Genomic DNA, 21110 nt, shown 5'->3' with positions numbered 1-21110 from the left:
TCAGAGAAAAAGTATAATAGAAACACGGCACCACTTCAGTATTTTTCATCCACTCCTGATTTTAGCTTATAAATACAGAGGTAAAAAACTCACCAAATACTGAACATGTGAACAAGGCCTAAGGCTGTATTCAGAAGGTGGATCATGATACATATTCTTCACCCTTATCCATGGAGTTCCATATTTAAATATATGGTTAATCTTTCATAATAACAGCAGCTGCCCTAAAAAGATAACTGGTTTTCTCCACTTAATTATGTTAAATTATTGCCTTAGACCACGTGCCCATACGTATTTGGGGAGTTTTTACCTCAGAATTTTTCAGCCAAAACCATGAGTAGAACAATCAGATGAAAAGTATAATAGAAACATGTCATCACTTTTGTGTTTTTTTTCCCCACTCCTGGTTTTGGCTACAAATACTGAGGTAAAAAACTCACCAAGTACTCAACATGGGCACATGGCCTTAAGCGGGCTTTACACGAGACGATAGATTGTGCGATATGTCGTCGGGGTCAAGGTTTTCGTGACGCACATCCGGCATACTGCACGACGTCGTCTCGTGTGACACCTCCTAGCGACGCAGTATCGCTCACAAATCGTGAGTCGTGTACTCGTCGCTAGGTTTCATATAATTGTTTAATTAAAATGGCGGCGGTTGTTCATTGTTTCCGTGGCATCACACATTGCTCCGTGTGACACCTCGGGAACGATGACCAACAGCTTTACCTGCCTCCTGCGGCACCCGACGGCTTAATGGAAGGAAGGAGGTGGGCGGGATGTTTACATCCCGCTCATCTTCGCCCCTCCGCTTCTATTGGCCGCCTGCCGTGTGACGTCACTGTGACGCCGAACATCCCGCCCACTCCAGGAAGTGGACGTTCGTCGCCCACAGCGAGGTTGTCTGGAAGGTAAGTACGTGTGACGGGGGTTAAACGAGTTTGTGTGCCATTGGCAACTAATTGCACATGACGCAAAAACGACGGGGGCAGGTATGATCGATTGTGCTATCGCACAATCTATCGTCTCGTGTAAAGCAGGCTTTAGTGTCTTGCTCATTAGTGTAAGAGAAAAATAATCTGGGCCCAAGTGGGTCAAACCATGGAAACATGGTAATAGTAGCATTAGTTTTATGTTGTGTTAAAGGGAATCTGTCACCAGATTTTTTCTCCCCAGTTTGAGACCCATTTTAGGAATATGCCCTCGACTTTTTCCTGAAGCAGCTTCACTTGGGGAAACCAAGCGGTTGTTGGCATGTAAAAGATGCCATATGCACGTGGCCTCACTCTCCTGATAAAACCCCGGCATGCCACTTTCCCTAAGTGATGACATGTCGTAGATGCACATGTCTGCGTAGATATCACTGGCCTCACCGAAGAAGCTAGTTTGTACCCATTGAGGACCACAAATGGCTGCAGCTTATAAAGGAACCATTAAACCGTTAGCTTTAATTTGCTTGTGCATGCACTAGGAGAAGACAACGGTCTGAGGCGTAGGTGTCCAGCCCATCATGGGTGTAAACAGCTCCTGTGAGTGTGAAAAAATGACCAGCCTAAGGCCTGTTTCACACGTCAGTGAAAAACACAGACATTTTTCACTGACGTGTAAAAAACGCATATGTCCCTCCGTGTTCTGTGATTCACGGCACACGTGGGTTGTCCATGTGCAATCCATGATTTGTGTCCGTGATACGTGATTGCAAATGGAGATAAACTCACCTGTCCTCGCTCTTGCTGTCCGTGGTGCTGAACTCTTCGACCCTGCTGTTTTTCTGCTCCCGCTGCAGCTACTTCCGGGTCGGCTGTTCCTGCATACATGAATATGTATGAGAATAAGCAGCCACCTCTGAAGCAGAGGCAGCAGAGGCCGGAGACAAGCAGCACGGGAGAAAGTGAGTTTAAAATGTTTTTTTTTTTTTATTTTCAATGTCCCTGTTTTTTTGGTACATGTTTCACGGACCACAGCATAGTGTGGTCCGTGGGACATCAGTGATACCAGAAAAAACGGACATGTCTCCGTGCGGCAATCATGGACACGCGTGTATGCCGCATGGAGACATGGTCAGTGAAAAATCACTGATGTGTGCGCAGACCCATTCCTTATAATGGGTCTACGTATGTCTGTGATTCTGGTACGTATAAAAACTAGCACACACGTACCAGAATCACTGACATGTGAAATAGGACTAAGGGAGTGTCAGCCTGGAGGATGGGATGTGCTAAAGTCAAGGTCTTGCCTAAGATGAAAGGTGTGCACTAGAGGATGGCGCGGCGGGGGGAGCAGAGTAGATGAGAGTAAGTGGCAGCACGTCAAAAGACGGGACCCAAATGAGGTGGGGCTACTCACACAGGACGTGTGCATCACCTGACTGGCCAGCGCCATTTTCCCTGAAGACGCTGAACCAGGGAACATGAATGGTTGCTCGGCTCTGTGCTCCTGGTAAAATGCTGATGTGGTGGATGAATGTCCCATAAAAAGATTGGAGAGTGACATGAGAAGGTGGTGATTGAAATAGCACCTCCTACTGACCCCGTCCTGGCAGAGGAGGTTGGAGAGCACCTGGCATTGGAGAGGTATCTGGGGACATGGCAATTGCAATTCAGATGGAAGTGTGACTGTTGCGAAAGAGACAGTCCACGAGGCAATTTCGGTTGATTGGGGCTCTGCTGTCCAGATGCCACAGAAGGCTGTCGCCTTTATCTGTGAGCCATGCATATCATCATCGCCACAGTCTGGATAACCTGCCTAGAGAGGGGATCCCCAGCAGAGGATGAAGGAGAAGGTGTGGAGGACAGAGAGGAGTTGTCTCCATATTGCATATAGAAGAAAGAGGGTCCATGAGAAAGACTGAGTTCCCCTAAGAGGACTGTGAGTTAAAGGTTATGTTCAGAGAGCCTTTCTTAAAGGGACTGTTGGATGAAAGTCTTTGTTGGCCGAGGGCCATGTTGAATATGGGTTGTGTGTCGGCCAGGGATAGGGGGTACTCAGATCCGGGCCAAGGGGTCACTTCTGAGGGTATCACGGTGGCGTGACCCGGTCTGTTATCCCAGGCACCACAACAAAAGGGTGATTATATACAGGGGAGATTTTTGTAGTCTATGTTCCGTGACGCCATCCACGGGTTGTGGTGAAGGTGAACACCACTGCTGCGGTTACAGGGGTACCCGGGGGCCGATGGTGATGCAGCGAGATGTTAACCCCTCCGTGGGTAGGGATGGTGGCCCCAGGACCCGTTGGGCTTTGTAGTGCAGGGAGATGGGCGGCCATCTGAGAGCTGCGTGCCCGGTTGGACCGGAGGATGTTGTTACTCACAGTTCACTTTGCAAGAAAACTCACACAGAGTCAGGAATTAACCAGAAATTGCTGGTGTCCATAGCCTTTGGTACGGAGGGTGTTCGGATCTCACACCCGGTACAGCAGGGCCCTTTCTCTCTCTGTCCACTACTATAGGAAGCCTCCTCAACTCCTCAGGTTGGAACGGGGAGCCCACTCCCCAGCGACAATCCGGAGCCTGATTACTATGCCGGCGGGTCACTACTCTGCCCCGGCCACCTTGGCTCCTTCCCGCACTCCTGGAGCTCGCACCACACTCCACAGCAGCCGGGAGCTTCCACACCCCGGTCTGCTCTGCTCCCTCTCCTCTCACACTCTGCACCAGCCCCTCCCCTGCTGCTCAGTTTAGCTCTTACACTGGGGGGAGGGGTGTGTCTGTAGAACTGTACCAGTGTGGGATCAAATAAGGCTAGTTTCACACTTGCGTTGGACGGGATCCGTAGCATTGCGTTGTGTGACGCATGTAACGGATGCGTTGCATATAGTGGCACAACGCATGCTACAGATCGTACAAAATAACGCAATCCGTTATAGTTTTTTTTCCTTGACTTTACACATCTGAGCATGTGCAGTTGTGTAAAGACAGCTGCGTTAACGGAATCCGTCAAATGACGCATTCTAACGGAATCCGCCACCATAGGCGTCCATTATAAAAACAACGGACGCCTAACAGATTCCTGCAGGTTGCGTTTTTTTGACACTCCGCCAAGCGCAGAAAAACGTTACATGCAGCGTTCCCTCTGCCAGATGCTGCGTCAAAATAACGACGCTGCGTTGTCCAGCGGATGCAACGCAGACACTTGCGTTACAGTGCATCGTCAATACAAGTCTATGGAGAATAGCGCAGTGCGTTAACAGACTGCGCTATTCTCCATAGTGACGGAATGCGCTGAACGCAAGTGTGAAACTAGCCTTATCAAGGAGGATTAGATGTATCTGTGACTCCCTGGTTTTGCCAGGGCGTCACAGTTGCAGTTCTGGAATATGACAGCACTGGAGGATAATGGTTTCCTGGTTGCGTCACATTTGACTCTTCTCAAATTTTTGGCAGTTAATGTACATCTTATTTTCTCAACACATTTTTTGTCATCCTATTAAATACTTGTAACAACATTTTTGATGTTTCAGTGATCACACCCCAATATCTTAATTTCAAGAGTGCTGCATCCCTCTGCAAGACTAAATAATTATTGACTTTTCAAAGTTAGTTACATTTCTTTTTGGGCCCATTTTGTTTGAGGAAGTCAAGCTAATAATTCTGCATACTTTGATTAAGGGTGTTGTATCTTTAGACTGCACCCTCCTTAATTACACAAATACACATCCCCTGATCTGCTTCATCAAATAAGCATTCAAGTTTATACAGGTTGGAGATGGAAAATCTGCATGAAAATGATGATATGGTCAAAATCCCTGGTAATGGTGCACACAGTGAGTATTACCAACTTCTGCCACATGGTGGCACTGTAACTTTTAGTTTATCTGCAGAGAGCACTGTATAGGGACCCTAGTAAACTTACCCTGTACTAACTCCATCACAATGTAAATTGGATGTTTCTGAGTACAAACTCCAATTAGTTTGACAATGTTAGGATGACTATATTGCTTCAAAATTCTGTCAACAAAGAAGACAAAAATGTGATAGACATTAGAATAAAAGAAAAGAATTGTGTCCATCATTGTTTGCGCAAAATAAAACAGTACAGGATTCATTACATTATTTCAACAACATATTTATCTACTATTTTGGGGGCCTCGTGTAGTCCCTGCATCTTAAAGGGGTTGTCCAGGCTTAGGAGAAAAGTCTGCAGTCCCTTTATGTGACTGCCAAATCACGACTCGAAGCCCACACTGTCATGACCCTCCTGTATTCTCCGTGCTAGTCAGCGGTCACATGAGCACATGTATGCAATTTGTATAACGTGGTCATGTGCCGACTACATACATTTGGCTTTTCTCAATACAAATGAATCAAGAGAAACCAGACATGTCTAATCGGCACATGTCTGCACGTATACAAATCACATACAGAGCTGAAAGTGCAGAAAACACATACTTGACTGCATGTATATAGATCATATATAGAACTGCATGTATACAAATCACATTAGTGTGGTGAAAAAGTGTTTGCCCCATCCTTATTTCTTATTTTTTTGCATGTTTGCCACACTAAAATATTTCAAACCACCAAACTAGTTTAAATATTAGACTAAGATAACACAAGTAAATACAAAATGCAGTTTATAAATGAAGGTCTAAGAGAAAACGAAATCCAAACCTACAGAGCCCTGTGTGAAAAAGTGTTTGCCCCCCACACCTAATAACTAGTTGGGCCACCATTAGCAGCAACAACTGCAATCAAGTGTTTGCGATAACTGGCAATGAGTCTTCAACAATGGATCACTGCCTGCTTCATAACCCATAATGCGCCTCAGCTTGAGGTCACGAACAGTTGGCCGAACATTCTCCTTCAGGATTTTGTGGTAGACAGCAGAATTCATGGTTCCGTTTACCACAGTTCTCTCCACATGTGTTCTATGGGATTCAGGTCTGGACTCATTGCTGGCCACTTTAGTAGTCTCCAGTGCTTTCTATCAAACCATTTTCTAGTGCTTTTTGAAGTGTGTTTTGAGTCATTGTCCTGCTGGAAGACCCATGACCTCTGAGGGAGACCCAGCTTTCTCACACTGGGCCCTACATTATGCTGCAAAATTTGTTGGTAGTCTTCAGACTTCATAATGCCATGCACACGGGCAAGCAGTCCAGTGCCAGAGGCAGCAAAGCAACCCCAAAACATCAGGGAACCTCCGCCATGTTTGACTGTAGGGACTGTGTTCTTTTCTTTGAATGCCTTTTTTTTTTCCTGTAAACGCTATGTTGATGGCTTTTCCCAAAAAGCTCTACTTTTGTCTCATCTGACCAGAGAACATTCTTCCAAAACGTTTTAGGCTTTCTCAGGTAAGTTTTGGCAAACTCCAGCCTGGCTTTTTTATGTCTCGGGGTAAGAAGTGGGGTCTTCCTGGGTATCCTACCATACAGTCCCTCTTCATTCAGATGCCGACGGATAGTACGAGTTGACACTGTTGCACCCTCGGACTGCAGGGCAGCTTGAACTTGTTTGGATGTTAGTCGAGGCTCTTTATCCACCATCCGCACAATCTTGCGTTGAAATCTCTCATCAATTTTTCTTTTCCTTCCACATCTAGGGAGGTTAGCCACAGTGCCATGGGCTTTAAACTTCTTGATGACACTGGGCACTGTAGACACAGGAACTTTCAGGTCTTTGTAGATGGACTTGTAGCCTTGAGATTGCTCATGCTTCCTCACAATTTGGATTCTCAAGTCCTCAGACAGTTCTTTGGTCTTCTTTCTTTTCTCCATGCTCAAAGTGGTACACACAAGGACACAGGACAGAGGTTGAGGCAACTTTAATCCATGTCAACTGGCTGCAAGTGTGATTTAGTTATTGCCAACACCTGTTAGGTGCCACAGGTAAGTTACAGGTGCTGTTAATTACACAAATTAGAAAAGCATCACATGATTTTTCAAACAGTGCCAATACTTTTGTCCACCCCCTTTTTTATGTTTGGTTTGGAATTATATCCAATTTGGCTTTATGACAATTTTTTTTATTTTTTTCATTGAAGAAAAATTAAATGAAGATAATAATACCAAAGAATTTGTGAATACAATCATTTTGAAGAAGAAACTGAGTATTATCTGACAGAATTGCAGGGGTGCCAATACTTTTGGCCAGCACTGTATATATAAAACAATCTCACTGTAGTTCGCCGGAGTCCCAAAGTTGTAGAAATGGCTTTATAACTTTTCCAGACTGATGGATTCTAATTACTTTTTTCTGAATTTCTTAGGATCGCAGCATGATGTCTAAGTTTTGAGGATCTTTTGGTCTATTTCACTTTGCCAGACAGGTCCAATTTAAGTGATTTCTTGATTGAGAGCAGGTGTGGCTGTAATGAGGCCTGGGTGGGGCTAGGGAAATTGAGCTTAGCTTCCCAAAGATGCGATAAACCACAGTTAATTTATGCTTTAAGTGAGGGGGGTGGGTGCAATTACTTTTTCACAAAGTGCCCTGTATGTTTGGATTTATTTTGCCCTTAATAATAAAGACCTTCATTTATAAACTGAATTTTTGTGATTACTTGTGTTATCTTTGTGTAATATTTAAATTTGTTTGGTTATCTGAAACATTTATGTGTGACAAACATGGAAAAGAATAAGAAATCAAGAAGGCAAACACTATTTCACACCACTGTACATGACCGCAAGTATATAAATCACATACATATGCGTGACCAGCTTCAAAGTGAAGATTGCCTGAAGAATGATCGGTCACTGAGTCACTTACTTGTTTTAACCTCTCTGTGGCTTTCAAAGCCTGAAGTGGTTAAAAGAGGCTACAAAAGACTGATCATATGCACAGCAAGTTGTTTTGCCATTACAGTGTGTAGGTTCGCTCTTTTTAACCCCTTCAGCCCCAAGCCTATTTTGACCCTAAAGACCAGGCCATTTTTTGCAATTTTGACCAGTGTCACTTTATGAGGTTATAACTCTGGAATGCTTCGACGGATCCTGATGATTCTGAGACTATTTTCCCGTGACATATTGGGCTTCATGTTAGTGGTAAATTTAGGCCGATATTTTTTGTGTTTCTTTGTGAAAAAAACTGAAATTTTGCGAAAATTTTGAAAATTTTGTAATTCTCGAACTTTGAATTTTTATGCTCTAAAATCAACGAGACATATGACACAAAATAATTAATAAATAACATTTCCCACATGTCTACTTTACATCAGAATAATTTTGGGAAAAAAAAAAAAAAATTAAGGAAGTTATAGGGGTTCAAAGTTTATGAGCAATTTCTCATTTTTACAACAAAATTTACAAAGCCACTTTTTTTAGGGACCACATCACATTTGAAGTGATTTTGAAAGGTCTACATGACACAAAATACCCAAAAGTGACACCATTCCAAAAACGGCACCCCTCAGGCTACTCAAAACCACATTCAACAAGGTTATTAACCCTTCTGGTGCTTCACAGTAACTAAAGCAATGTGGAAGGAAAAAATGAACATTTTACTTTTTGCAACAAAAATGTTAATTTAGCCTCAAATATTGCATTTCAAAAGGGTAGCAGGATTAAATGAACCCCCAAAATTTTTTGGGCAATTTCTTCTGAGCACGCAGATACCTCATATGTGGCGAAAAACCATTGTTTGGGCGCACCGCAGGACTCGGAAGGGAAGGAGCGTCATTTGACTTTTTGAACAGAAAATTAGCTGGAATCGTTAGCCGCACCATGTTGCGTTTGGAGAGCCCCTGAGGTGCCGAAACAGTAGAGCTCCCCCACATGTGACCCCATTTTGGAAACTAGACCCCTCATGGAATTTATCTAGATGTTTATTGAGCACTTTGATCCTCTGGGGGCTTCACAAAAGTTAATAGAGTTGAGCCGTGAAAATAAAAAATTTTTTTTTTACCACAAAATTGTTACTTCAACCAGGTAGCTTTTTTTTCACAAGGGTATCAGGAAAAATTGCACCATAAAATGTATGGTGCAATTTCTCTTGAGTACACAGATACCTCATATGTGGTGGAAATCAAATGTTTGGGCACACAGCAGGACTCGGAATGCAAGGAGCGTCATTTGACTTTTCAAACGCAAAATTGTCTGGGATAATTAGTGTATTCCATGTTGTGTTTGGAGACCCCCTGAGGTGCCGAAACAGTGGAGCTCCCCCACATGTGACCCCATTTTGGAAACTGACCCCCCATGGCATAGAAAAAAAACCATAGCGCACGCACAAATGTTCTGCAAAAAAGGGGGGGGGGACTAGGTAGGATGGAAAAAAGTCCTGTCCAAAGTCGAGTACGACTGCAGGACGCTTGCTGATCAGGTATCTAATTGTTCAAGTTTTTTTTTTGTTTTTTTTTTATTTGGGGTGCACAAAAAAAGCAAAAACTAGAGCAACAATTACGTACCTGATCAGCCAATCACATAGCTGATCAGCACTTTGCGGCAATCGCGTGGGGGAGGAGGGGGGGAGAGGGAGTGGGAGATGTGATTGGGGATAGTTAGAAAAGAGCCACGAACAATACTTACAGGATGGATCAGAACAGCGGCAGATGGGGGGCGGCAGATGGGGGGGCAGCAGCATATAAAGGGAGCATCTGTGATTGTGAGACAGAGGCGGCTGGGATAGGGTGGAGGCGGCTGGGATAGGGTGGGGGCGGCTGGGATAGGGTGGGGGTGGATGGGAGAGGGCACAGTGGATGCAGGAGCGGCAGAGAATGGGATGAAGGGGGGATGGGGGGGGATGGGGAGTGGGAGGTGAGATTGGGGATAGTTACCTCACAGGATGGATCTAGGCAGCAGGATCACAGGAGATGAAGGAGGCAGCAGATCGGGGAGGGTGAGAGGTGGGAGAGGGAGCGCAGAACAGATCACGGGGGAGACAGGTGAGCAGAGTACAGATCACGGGGGTGAGAGGTGAGGGAGAGCGTACAGCAGATCACGGGGGTGACAGGGGAGGGAGCACAGCCCACGGGGGTGACAGGGGAGGGAGCACAGATCACGGGGGTGACAGGGGAGGGATCACAGATCACGGGGGTGACAGGGGAGGGAGCACAGATCACGGGGGTGACAGGTAAGGGAGCACAGATCACGGGGGTGACAGGTAAGGGAGCACAGATCACGGGGGTGACAGGGGAGGGAACACAGATCACGGGGGTGACAGGGGAGGGAGCACAGATCACAGGGTGACAGGGGAGGGGGCGGGTAGCCGATCACGGGGGTGAGAGGTGGGGAGGGAGTGGGCAGCACATCACGGAGGGGAGGGGGCGCCAGCCGATCACGAGGGGGAGTGGTGGGTAGCGCATAATGGAGGAGAGGGGGCACGCAGCGCATAACGGAGGAGAGGGGGCGCGCAGCGCATAACGGAGGAGAGGGGGTGTGCAGCCGATCACGAGGGGGAGGGGCCGGGCAGCAGATCGGGGAGAGCGGTGACACTGTGGCAGATGGAGGAGGGCAGCGGCGGATCGGGAGGGGTGGGGGTGCGGGCAGCAGATCACGAGGGGTGGGGTGCGGGCAGCAGATCGGGGAGACAGGTGGCAGATCGCGGAGGACAGCGACGGATCGGGAGGTGTGGGCAGCAAATCACGAGGGGTGGGGGTGCGGGCAGCAGATCGCGGAGACAGGTGGCAGATCGCGGAGGGCAGCGGCGGCGGATTGGGAGGTGTGGCGGTGAGGGTGCGGGCAGCAGATACGAGGGGTGGGGGTGCGGGCAGCAGATCGCGGAGGGCAGCGGCGGCGGCGGATTGGGAGTTGTGGGGGTGAGGGTGCGGGCAGCAGATACGAGGGGTGGGGGTGCGGGCAGCAGATCGGGGAGACAGGTGGCAGATCGCGGAGGGTAGAGGCGGCGGCGGATCGGGAGGCTTTTCGCCGGTTTCATACAGTGCAATGGCGGCGCGGCAACTTCCGGCTCCCATGCTCCGGTTACATAACAGCATGGGACCGGAGCTTGTCGCTCTGCCATTGCACTGTATACACTCACTGTGCTGGCGTGCTGCAGGGACTACAAGTGACGGTGACGGGGGCGGTCACCGGCAACAGGTCCATGGCGATTGGAGAGATCGGTCACAAGGCCGATCTCTCCAATCAGAGCTGCTGGAACTGGGGGAGGGTGATCCATTGAGTTCACCCAGCTCCAGCCAATGGCCAGTGCTACAGCTGCACTGGTCAGGGCTGGATTTCAATGTTTCAGTCATTTTAAATGGCTGGAACATTACAGAGGCTGTGATTGGTTGAGCGGCGTTCGTCAGCCAATCACAGCCTCCGTAGGTCCGGGGAGGAGGCACCACCCCTCCTGAGGTCAGGTACAGGTCCCCTCCTCCCCGAATCTGCGGTTTATGCTAACTTTTCGCAGTCACCGGAGGCTCCGGTGCCGCGATTACGCCATGACGGAAAGATCCGTCCTTGGTCATTAAGGCCCAGGGCACCATGACGGATCTTTCCGTCCATGGTCGTGAAGGGGTTAAACTAGTACAATAAATGGATTACCGCTCCGTTCACCTTCTAAAGGACCAACGGAGATATGTTGCTGGAATACATGAAGAAATGAACATTTATTCCTCATACACACACAACAACCTATTCTGAAAAATTACCTGAAAATATAATTATTAGGGATGATCGAATACCTCAAATATTCGGCTTCGCGAATATTCGACGAATAGGACGCCGCTGTGCAAATATTCGATGCACTATGTAAGTCTATGGGAAGCCCGGATAGTTCCGAATAGCTGTTATTCGGGTTTCCCATAGACTTACATTGCACATCGAATATTCGCGAATAGTCGAATAGCGGCGACCTATTCTGCAAATATTCACGAAGTCGAATATTTGAGGTATTCGATCATCTCTAATAGTTATCCTTTTATAAGGTCAGACTTTGAGGACAGATAGAACTATTAAATTGTTGTCAACTATTATCTTTCCAGAGCACACAGCTTAGAAAAGAACACTGACTGCTGCCATGTCTAAACCCAGCCAAAGTACACAATAAATAGTTGTACTAAAGTTTGTATAAATTGGAGAACTTTAACTCCTGCGGCATGGAAGGAGATTTCACCAAGGTGACTTAAGCATTCTGAGCCTGCAATGAAAATTCCATGCTCTAAGTTTCCCATTTCCTAGTAGAAGAACAAAATGCTTGGATGGAGCCAGTGGTTCCATATCAAATATGAAATATTTTTAGAACGTCTTCTCTAAGTGAATTTCAGCTAAGACAAAAAACAGGAAAAATAAGAAGCAGACTAAACTTAATTTCATGGTTATCCATCTGAACAGTATAATTCAGTGATACATTGCTTAATTAGAATGTATAATACAACATATGCTTAGTCTCAAAATATTCTGCATGTAATTGACTGGTTTTTATTCTAGAGTGGCTCCAAGACAGGACAGCTAGTTGCAGGTCAAAATGTTGGCTCAGTGGTTAGCATTGCTCTTTAGCAGCCCTGAGGTCCTAAGTTCAAATCCCACCAAGGACAACATCCAAACTTACATGTATGTAGTAAATAGGGTGTGTTGAGTGCCAGGCCTTGTGTTGAGACTGTACTGGTTATAAGCCTCTAGCAGGAGGTGATGACATCTAAACCTGAATGACGCTATGGTCAAAGGGAAGCTGCAACCTAAGACTAGTTAAGTAGCTCGTCTTCTATCAGACCAGTAGAAAACCAAAGTAGTAAAAGTCATAGATATTTTATTGTTGTTTGTTTTTTTTTAACAACGTAAACTTCTGAATAGAGAAGCCTATTGGATGCTTATACTTAAAGAAATGAATTAATTCTGCATTATTATTTATATGATCAATAACGTATCCAAAATTGGAATATATATTCGGATTTGGTGTCCTCTAACAAAACCATATATATCGGAAAATTGCTTGTATACCGGTGTGAATATATCTGGATAACCAAGCTAAGGCTATGTTCACACTAGAAAAATGATTTTTCTTAAGAAATTTCTTAAGAAATTTCTTAAGAGTGAAGGATTAGTGCACCTGCATATTTGCCGCGTTTTCGGTGCGTTTTTGGTGCGTTTTCAGTGCGTTTTTGGTGCGTTTTTACCGCTGGTTGCTCCCTGCGTTATTGTGCCAATTATCTATGGCAAATAATGCAATTAGCTGCAGAAAAGAAGTGACATGCTCATTCTTTTTCTTAAGAAAATCTACTGAAAGAATTTTCTTAAGAAAAAAACGCAGTGTGTGCACAGCTAATTTTTTTTGCCATAGGTTTTGCTGGGGAATGTCTGCAGAAAGGTTACAAGAATTTCTCAAGAAATTTCTGCAGCAAAAACGGACCCAAAACGCAGGTAAAAAACGCAGTGTGTGAACATAGCCTAACAGTGAAGACTCAAAGATAAAGTATAAAAAATGGGATATTTATTGAAAAATACGTAACAACCGATGAAAAATACATTTTTTGTATACTATTATTATATGAAGTGATGCGAAATGTGTGTTGGGGTGATGGTACACTGGATCTGCTCTCCACCTACCACTTGGGCTACATTTAGGAGGTAAAGACACCCTATTCAAATACTGTTCAATATATAGCTATTAGTTCATAGTCTACTAATACTAAGGAAATACTTTTCATTCACTGAGAGTACCGTAGTTTGTCTTCTCTCTGGTTATATATCTGCATATACACCTAGTAAGTCCTTTTTTGTGTGTCCCCTATAGCGTAAGACATCTTCTTTTAAAATGTATGTTTACTATACGTTGTTACGTACTTTTCAATAAATAACCAATTTTTTTTATACTTTTTTTGAGTGGTTTCTGGTAGCCCGTATATTCACACGGGTATGCAGGCAATTTTGTGATATACAGTGGAACCTTGGATTACGAGCATAATTGGTACCGGCAGTGTGCTGTTAAACCAAGTTACTCTTATATCAATTTTTATTATCTTATAGCGAATTTTCCCATAGGAAATAATTGAAACGCAGACAATCATTGTGAATATTAAATAGTAACCAAACATTAAAGAGTTAACATGTCAGTGGGCATCACATTATAATCAAGAAAACGTTGTTTGGTTTTACTATGTAGCTATATAAGCAATGCGTTTTATCCCTTATGTATTATGACTAAGGGCTAAACCAGCCTGAAACGCGTAAACCTCATGAGTGTTGTCCCCAGCGCAATATTGTATCTATGAATTTTATTACTTTGGATGCTGTCTTTACTGGTTTGATCTCTGCTGTACACTGACGGGCATATCATCTATACAGGGCGAACCAACAATTGTTTTCCTTTCTACATATGAACTAGTATATTATATGATCTCATAGTGATCAGACAACACAGTGAGAAAGTATGCTGGGTAGTCATACCGGCCAACTATCCTGTTTTTCCTGGGACTGCTCCACAAAAACTTACACTGTCTCGGGTTTTGGAATTTTAATGTTGAGTAGTGACTCAACCACAGTGACTATAACCACAATGTTGGACATAATCAACCTGACGTGACATTAAATATAGGAATATGTAGAAGAGGAAGAGCTGCTGAAGAGAGACCACAGAAATGAGGAAAACATAACTAGATACTTCGCTATGTAAATCCCCTTAGCTGGTGTTCTATCTGACGTGCATTGAGCACACGCAATAGTTCTTATAAAGGGATGTAGGATTCCGCTCTGCACACAGAGAGCCCACAACTAAGGAGTTTCTAGCAAAGTTTGTTACTGGATTATATTTTTTTAAAAATCATCAAACAGATACTGCTCATTGTTTTATTAAAGGGAATCTGTCAGCAGGTTTTTGTTATTTAATCTGAGAGCAATTTAATGTAGGAGATAGAACCTGATTACAGGGATATGTCACTTACTAAGCTGTAGTTTCAGTACAGTGTTTTATCAGCTCGAGATTATCACTGCGGAACTATGTCTAAACTGCAGAACAGTCAGATTAATCTAAGTAACCGCACCCCCACCACTGATTGGCAGCTTGCAGACAATTCACAATGTACATAAGAAGATGTCAGTGAAGGGTTGGACGGGGTTTTACACAGCCCAGAAGTCTTGGCTCTGTTACATCTACATTAAACAAAACAGGCATTCTATGAAAATTGCATCAAGCAGTAAAGGGTACATCGCTTGAATCAGGCTCTCTGTCTCTATATTATGCTGCTATCAGATTCCATAGGAAACTCTTGGTGAAAAATTCCCTTTATTTAAAAGGGCAGCCTGAGATTGGTTGTAGATAGTGATGAGCAAGCACTACCATGCTCGGGTGCTCAGTACTCAGAATAAGCTGTCTGGTGCACGGATGGGGTCGACTCATGTACCGAGTATAATGGAAGTCAATGGGAAACTCAAGCTTTTTCTAGAAGCTCTTCTTACAAGTTCTGAAAACCCGAGCACGGTAGTGCAGGCTCATCACTAGTGATAGGTACTCCATGTCAATGTTAACAGACTGTGCATAAGGCCTCTTTCACATGTCCGTGAAAATCACGCAAGTTTTTCAAGGACGTGTCAAAGATGCGTATTGTCCTCCGTGTGCCGTGTTTATGGCATACGTGTGTTCTCCATGTGTTATCCGTGATAACACACGGAGAACAGGAACGCTCTGCTCACCTGTCCCTGGCGTTGCTGTCTGTGGTGCTGATCTTCGGTCTCCGGTCCTGCCGACTCCCCACTGCTGCTGCTTCCGGCCGCAGTGAAGTGAATATTCAATGAGCATAATGAGTGTGGGTCAGAAGCAAGTGACAGCAGCGGCAGAGACAGCAGGGCTGGAGAAGGTGAGTATAGAAATTCTTTTTATTTCAGAGACACGTGTGTTTTCTCCGGTGTGTGTCACACAGATCACATCCGTGCGGTCCGTGTGCGGTCCGTGTGACACCCCTGATGCCAGAGAAAACGGACATCTCTATGTGTGGAGCACACGGGCACACATATGCTCCACGCAGACACACGGTCAATGGCAAAACACACACGTGTACGCAGACCCATTGATTTTAATGGGTCTACGTGTGTCCGTGTCTTAGCCATGTGACGAAACGGACCATACACGTACCGGAGACACGGACGTGTGAAGGAGGCCTAACCAATAGTATAAATGAATATAATACTGTGTTGTTCATCTTATCAGATAAATTCATTTCTCTCTGCACTTACAGTATGAGCTTCTTCTCCCCTCCCCTGCCTTCTAAACTCCTAATTCACTCTGAAAAACTGCTAAAATCTGTCTTGCTAAAGAAACAATGGACAGACAGCTATCTAAAGTGTCAGATTACAGATGCCTATTGCAGTCTGTGGAGACAGAAGAGGGAGGAGACTTGAAGAGCAGAGAGAGAAGCAAAGACATAAAAAGGCTATGCTGCCGCTTTCTAGTAAGTGTTTTATTTCACTGCAGGGATCAAAACATGTGCCACATAAAGATAGGAGAATGGGAATCCCTTATGTCTTTGTGTGTTGTGTGTATGGGGGCCATCATAGAAGCTAGTCTCCACCCACTAGCTCAGATGCAACTGAAAATGAGGGTCAGAGGCTGCAGGTAATAAAAATGTTACAAAATTCAGGATACATGGTAGGAATAGTTGTTTTGCTAATGTACACACTTAATGGTGTGTTCTTTTATAGTCATATGAAATGACAGTGCATTTTAAAACTATTTAATTTCCAATGCCCTTGAGAACCTACTTAAAATGAAGTTCAGCTAGTACCGTATTTTAGTTTTACTGCCCTTCATAGTGGTTACCTCAAATTACTTGAAAAAGTTCAACACGACAGATTACTGTTTCAGCAAAAGGAAGAATGTGGCCAGCCATCTCAAAATATAATCTAATAAAAGCTGAATGTATGCACAGCTCTGGCAAAAATTAAGAGACCACTGCAAAATTTTCAGTTTTTCTGAATTTTTTCTTTATAGGTATATTTTTGAGTAAAATGTAAATTGTTCTTTTATTCTATAAACTGCTGCCAACATGTCTCCGAATTTTCAAACACTAAGTATTATATTTATTTTCTGTAATTTGTATTTATTTTTTGTATTTTTACTTGCTGTTTGAATGTGTGAGGTAATATATTGAATGTTTTGACAGTTGGCCTGGATATTTGTCAGATGGCTTATAGCAACCAATCACAGCTCTGCTTCTATTTTGCTACAGGTAATTAATACGAGTTCTGATTGGTTTCTATAGGCAACGAAGGACATTTCTAGTATAAGACAGCTTATTTGTCAGTTGATATGATTTCAGTGGTTATAGGGGGAGGGGGAGAGAGGGAGTGAGAGAGAGAGGGAGAGTGAGAGGGGAGGGAGAGTGAGAGAGAGGGAGCGTGGGAGAGAGGGAGAGTGGGAGAGAGGAAGAGAGCGAGAGAGTGGGAGATAGGGAGAGAGAGAGAGGGAGAGTGATAGGGGAGGGAGAGTGAGAGAGAGAGAGTGAGAGAGAGGGAGATTGAGAGAGAGGGAGAGAGAGGGAGAGAGAGAGAGTGGGAGATAGGGAGAGAGAGGGAGAGTGAGAGAGAGAGAGGGAGAATGAGAGAGAGGGAGAGTGAGAGAGAGTGAGAGAGAGAGAGGGAGAGAGAGAGTGAGAGAGAGAGTGAGAGAGAGGGAGAGTGAGGGAGAGTGAGAGGGAGAGAGAGTGAGAGTGAGAGAGAGGGAGAATGAGAGAGAGAGTGAGAGAGGGAGAGTGAAAGAGAGGGAGAGTGAGAGAGAGAGTGAGAGAGAGGGAGAGTGAGAGAGGGAGAGTGAGAGAGAGGGAGAGTGAGAGGGAGAGTGAGAGAGAGGGAGAGTGAGAGAGAGGGAGAGTGAGAGGGAGAGAGAGTGAGAGTGAGAGAGAGGGAGAATGAGAGAGAGAGAGTGAGAGAGAGAGAGAGAGTGAGAGAGAGGGAGAGTGAAAGAGAGGGAGAGGGAGAGTGAGAGAGAGAGGGAGAGTGAGAGAGAGGGAGAGTGGGAGAGAGGGAGAGTGGGAGATAGGCTGGTGTCACACTTGCGATTGGAAAATCGGACCGATTCTCGTGCTAGAAAGTAGCATGAGCTCTGTCCGAGTGTTGATCCGTGTGCAATGCAACTACAATGCGATTCTGTTATTTTTCTCTAGATTGTAGTCAGTGTACAATCCGTGTGTGATCCGTATGTGATCCGTTTTTATTCTCAGCAGCTATGTCATCTGCCATTCAGATCTGCTACATGGCCACTGACAGCAGACAGACAGAGCCGCGCGATCAGAATGAACTCGGATGAACTTCACCTGACTTCATTGTCATCCTGCGGCTCTGTCTGTGTGTCGTGGGCTGATTTTCGGTCACCGGTGAAGGTCTCACCGGTGACCGCAAATCCCCTGAGTGACTGAAGTGATCTGCGTGATCAGCGGTGACGTCATTGAGGTTACCCGCGGCCACAGCTGAAGTCTTCCACCTGAGATCTGTGGCCGTGGGTAACCTGAGTGACGTCATCGCTGATAGCGCGACTCACTTCAGTTGCTCTGTGGAGCTCACAGAGAGCGGTCATGGTCTGTGGCTGCTCTCTGTCAGCTTCTGATGTAGCAGAGCTGAAAGTGTCGTGGGACCTCTGTGGATTACGTCGGACCTGGAGGGGTATTTGGGGACTTTAATAAAGTGGTGAAAGAGGGTGTTTTTTTTTTATCATTTATTTCAAATAAAGGATTTTTGGGTGTATGTGTTTATTTTCTTTAACTTACAGGTTAATCATGGAAGGTATCTTAGGGAGACGCCTGCCACGATTAACCTAGGACTTAGTGGCAGCTATGGGTTGCTGCCATTAACTTCTTATTACCTCGATTGCCATCGCACCAGGGCAATTCGGGATGAGCCGGGTACAGTCCCGGGACCGTGGCATCTAATGGATGCGGAAATTCCGGGCGGCTGCTGGCTGATATTTTTAGGGTGGGGGGCTCCCCATAACGTGGGGCTTCCCATCCTGACAATACCAGCCTCCAGCTGTATGGCATTACCCTGGCTGGTATGAAAATTGGGTGGGACTGCACGCCGTTTTTTTTAATTATTTATTTATTTATTTTACTGCACGTTATAGACCCGCCTACCGGCAGCTGTGATTGGTTGCAGTGAGACAGCTGTCACTCAATGAGGGGGCGTGTCTGACTGCAACCAATCATGGGCGCCGGTGGGCGGGGAAAGCAGTGAATACGTGATGGAATAATGAGCGTCCGGCTTTTTCAAAAGAGGAAAAACTGCCGTAGCTTTGTGACAGCTGTGCAGCGCCGCGCTGGTGATGGGGGATCGGTGAGTATGAGAAAGGGGGTGGGAGAGATCGACAGAGAGAGAATAGAGACCGAGAGGGAGAGACTCACTGACAGAGATAAAGATTGACTGACATCGACAGACCTCACTCATTTCCAGTGTTCTCTGCAACATGTGATAAATGTATTTAGAAAACCGCATGTCACTAGGTTGGTGTGTGTGCCGTCCGTGTGACATCCGTTTTTTTTCACGCACCAATATACTTGCATTGGAGTGACTCGCACGAGAAACTCTAAAAATCGCAGCATTTCAGCTGAGAAAAAAATAGCAGATCGGAGCTGCCTCATTGATTAACAATGGTCCGAGTGCAATGCGAGATTTTTTCGCATTGCACTTGTGCGAGTTAATCGCAAGTGTGACGACGGCCATAGGGAGAGAGGGAGAGTGAGAGAGAGGGAGAAAGAGGGAGAGGGGGAGAGATGGAGAGTGAGAGAGAGAGAGGGATAGTGGGAGAGAGGGAGATTTAGTTACTATCCTGGGCAACGCCGGGTACTACAGCTAGTTTGTATATAATTTTGGACATATGGTCGAGGATAGGTGCTTGGAGATGACCGCACTGCTGTAGAAGATGAGAGTTCCAAACTCCAAGGTAGATTCAAGTAGCTTTATTTATGCGTTTCTGGGTCAAACCGAACCCTTTTTCAAAATAACTACAGCTAGGACAAGTAGTTATTTTCAGAGAAGCTTCGGTTTGAACCAGAAAGGCAAAAATTAAACTACTGAATCTAACTTACAGTGTGGAACTCCCATCTTCTACAGCAGCACCAATCCTCCACCAGTCTGGTCATCACCAAGCACCTATCCTTCAATCTGCTGTACAAGTGCATCTCAATAAAGTAGAATAACATCAAAAAGTAAATTTATTTCAGTAATTCAATACGAAATGGGAAATGCATATATTAATCATAGTTATTACACACAGTGATCTATTTCAAGTATTTTTTTTCTGTTAATGTTGTTGATTATGGTTTAAAACCAATGAAAACCCAAAAGTCATTATCTCAGAAAATTAGAATATTACCGTATATGAGACCAACTGAAAAAATGTATATCGACTGTACACAAAAGAAGGAGATCTACATGCCAGCGTGACTGCAGCAGCGGATTTTAACAAAGGGCTTTACTGGAGTTGCAACATTCAAAACTCCATCATGTGAGCAATATCTCACACCTACCCCTAACTTACTTCTCAGTGTGACCTTATGTATACATATCTAATTTCTTGCCTTTTTTGTGTATAATTTTATAACAAATGAGTTTACACAAATGGCCAGTTTGACAGTTTTCATTCATGGGATACAAATCTTTTTAACATCACTACCCAACATAACAAAAAAATCAAACACAACAGATCAACCAATATCCGTCTTCTTTCACATTTCTTAAGTCATAAAAGGGCTGATGGTTATCATAAATTTGTTTAAATTGGTCTTTTCGAGCCACAGATAGCTGTAGTATTTTGCCACCTTTTGTCTATGTACACATCACATTTTTGAAAAACATCAGTAGCTCCATTGGGGCTACTGTTTGAAACCATGAAAAACTGGATTCAGGTGTATATGCTGACAGTGCCTTGGACTTTAAAGGGAACCTGTCACCATATTTTGAGTATCTAAACAAATGTCACCACCTTTTCCTACTCCTTTAAGGCAGTCCGCAAATATGTATATCATCTCCTGACTCCCTCTGAATAAAAATAGCATTTGAATTGCCCCTGAGCTGTATGTAAATCAGAAAGTGTCACTCCAATGGGCTCCGACTTTGATTCATGTGGATTAAGTATCATCCACATTGCACAACGTAGTCTCGTGCTGGTGCGGTAGAATCACAGGCACATTTTGCTATGCCCCACTGGACATCATTGCGCATGCCCCGAAAAACCTAATTATAAATTAGTTTTTTTGGCACTTCAGGCCTGCGCAGGCGCACTTTGCTTTGCTCTACTAACAGCAAACCATATGACATTA

At 44.7% G+C, this 21110-nt stretch overlaps 1 protein-coding gene across 3 annotated transcripts in view; it reads right to left on the bottom strand.

The window, feature by feature from the left end:
• The window catches only part of FES (FES proto-oncogene, tyrosine kinase), a 182190-nt gene that overhangs the window by 18286 nt on the left and 142794 nt on the right, over positions 1-21110 (bottom strand). For all 3 annotated transcript variants that reach the window (XM_075345888.1, XM_075345890.1, XM_075345889.1), the window contains one exon: positions 4854-4948. In XM_075345888.1, coding sequence (XP_075202003.1) covers positions 4854-4948 — 95 coding nt within the window. The remainder of the gene's footprint in view (positions 1-4853; positions 4949-21110) is intronic.

Source organism: Anomaloglossus baeobatrachus, chromosome 4, assembly GCF_048569485.1.
Source record: "Anomaloglossus baeobatrachus isolate aAnoBae1 chromosome 4, aAnoBae1.hap1, whole genome shotgun sequence".
Taxonomy (NCBI): domain Eukaryota; kingdom Metazoa; phylum Chordata; class Amphibia; order Anura; family Aromobatidae; genus Anomaloglossus; species Anomaloglossus baeobatrachus.
The sequence above is the reverse complement of the archived record's forward strand: the minus strand, read 5'-3'. Positions and strand labels throughout refer to the sequence as shown.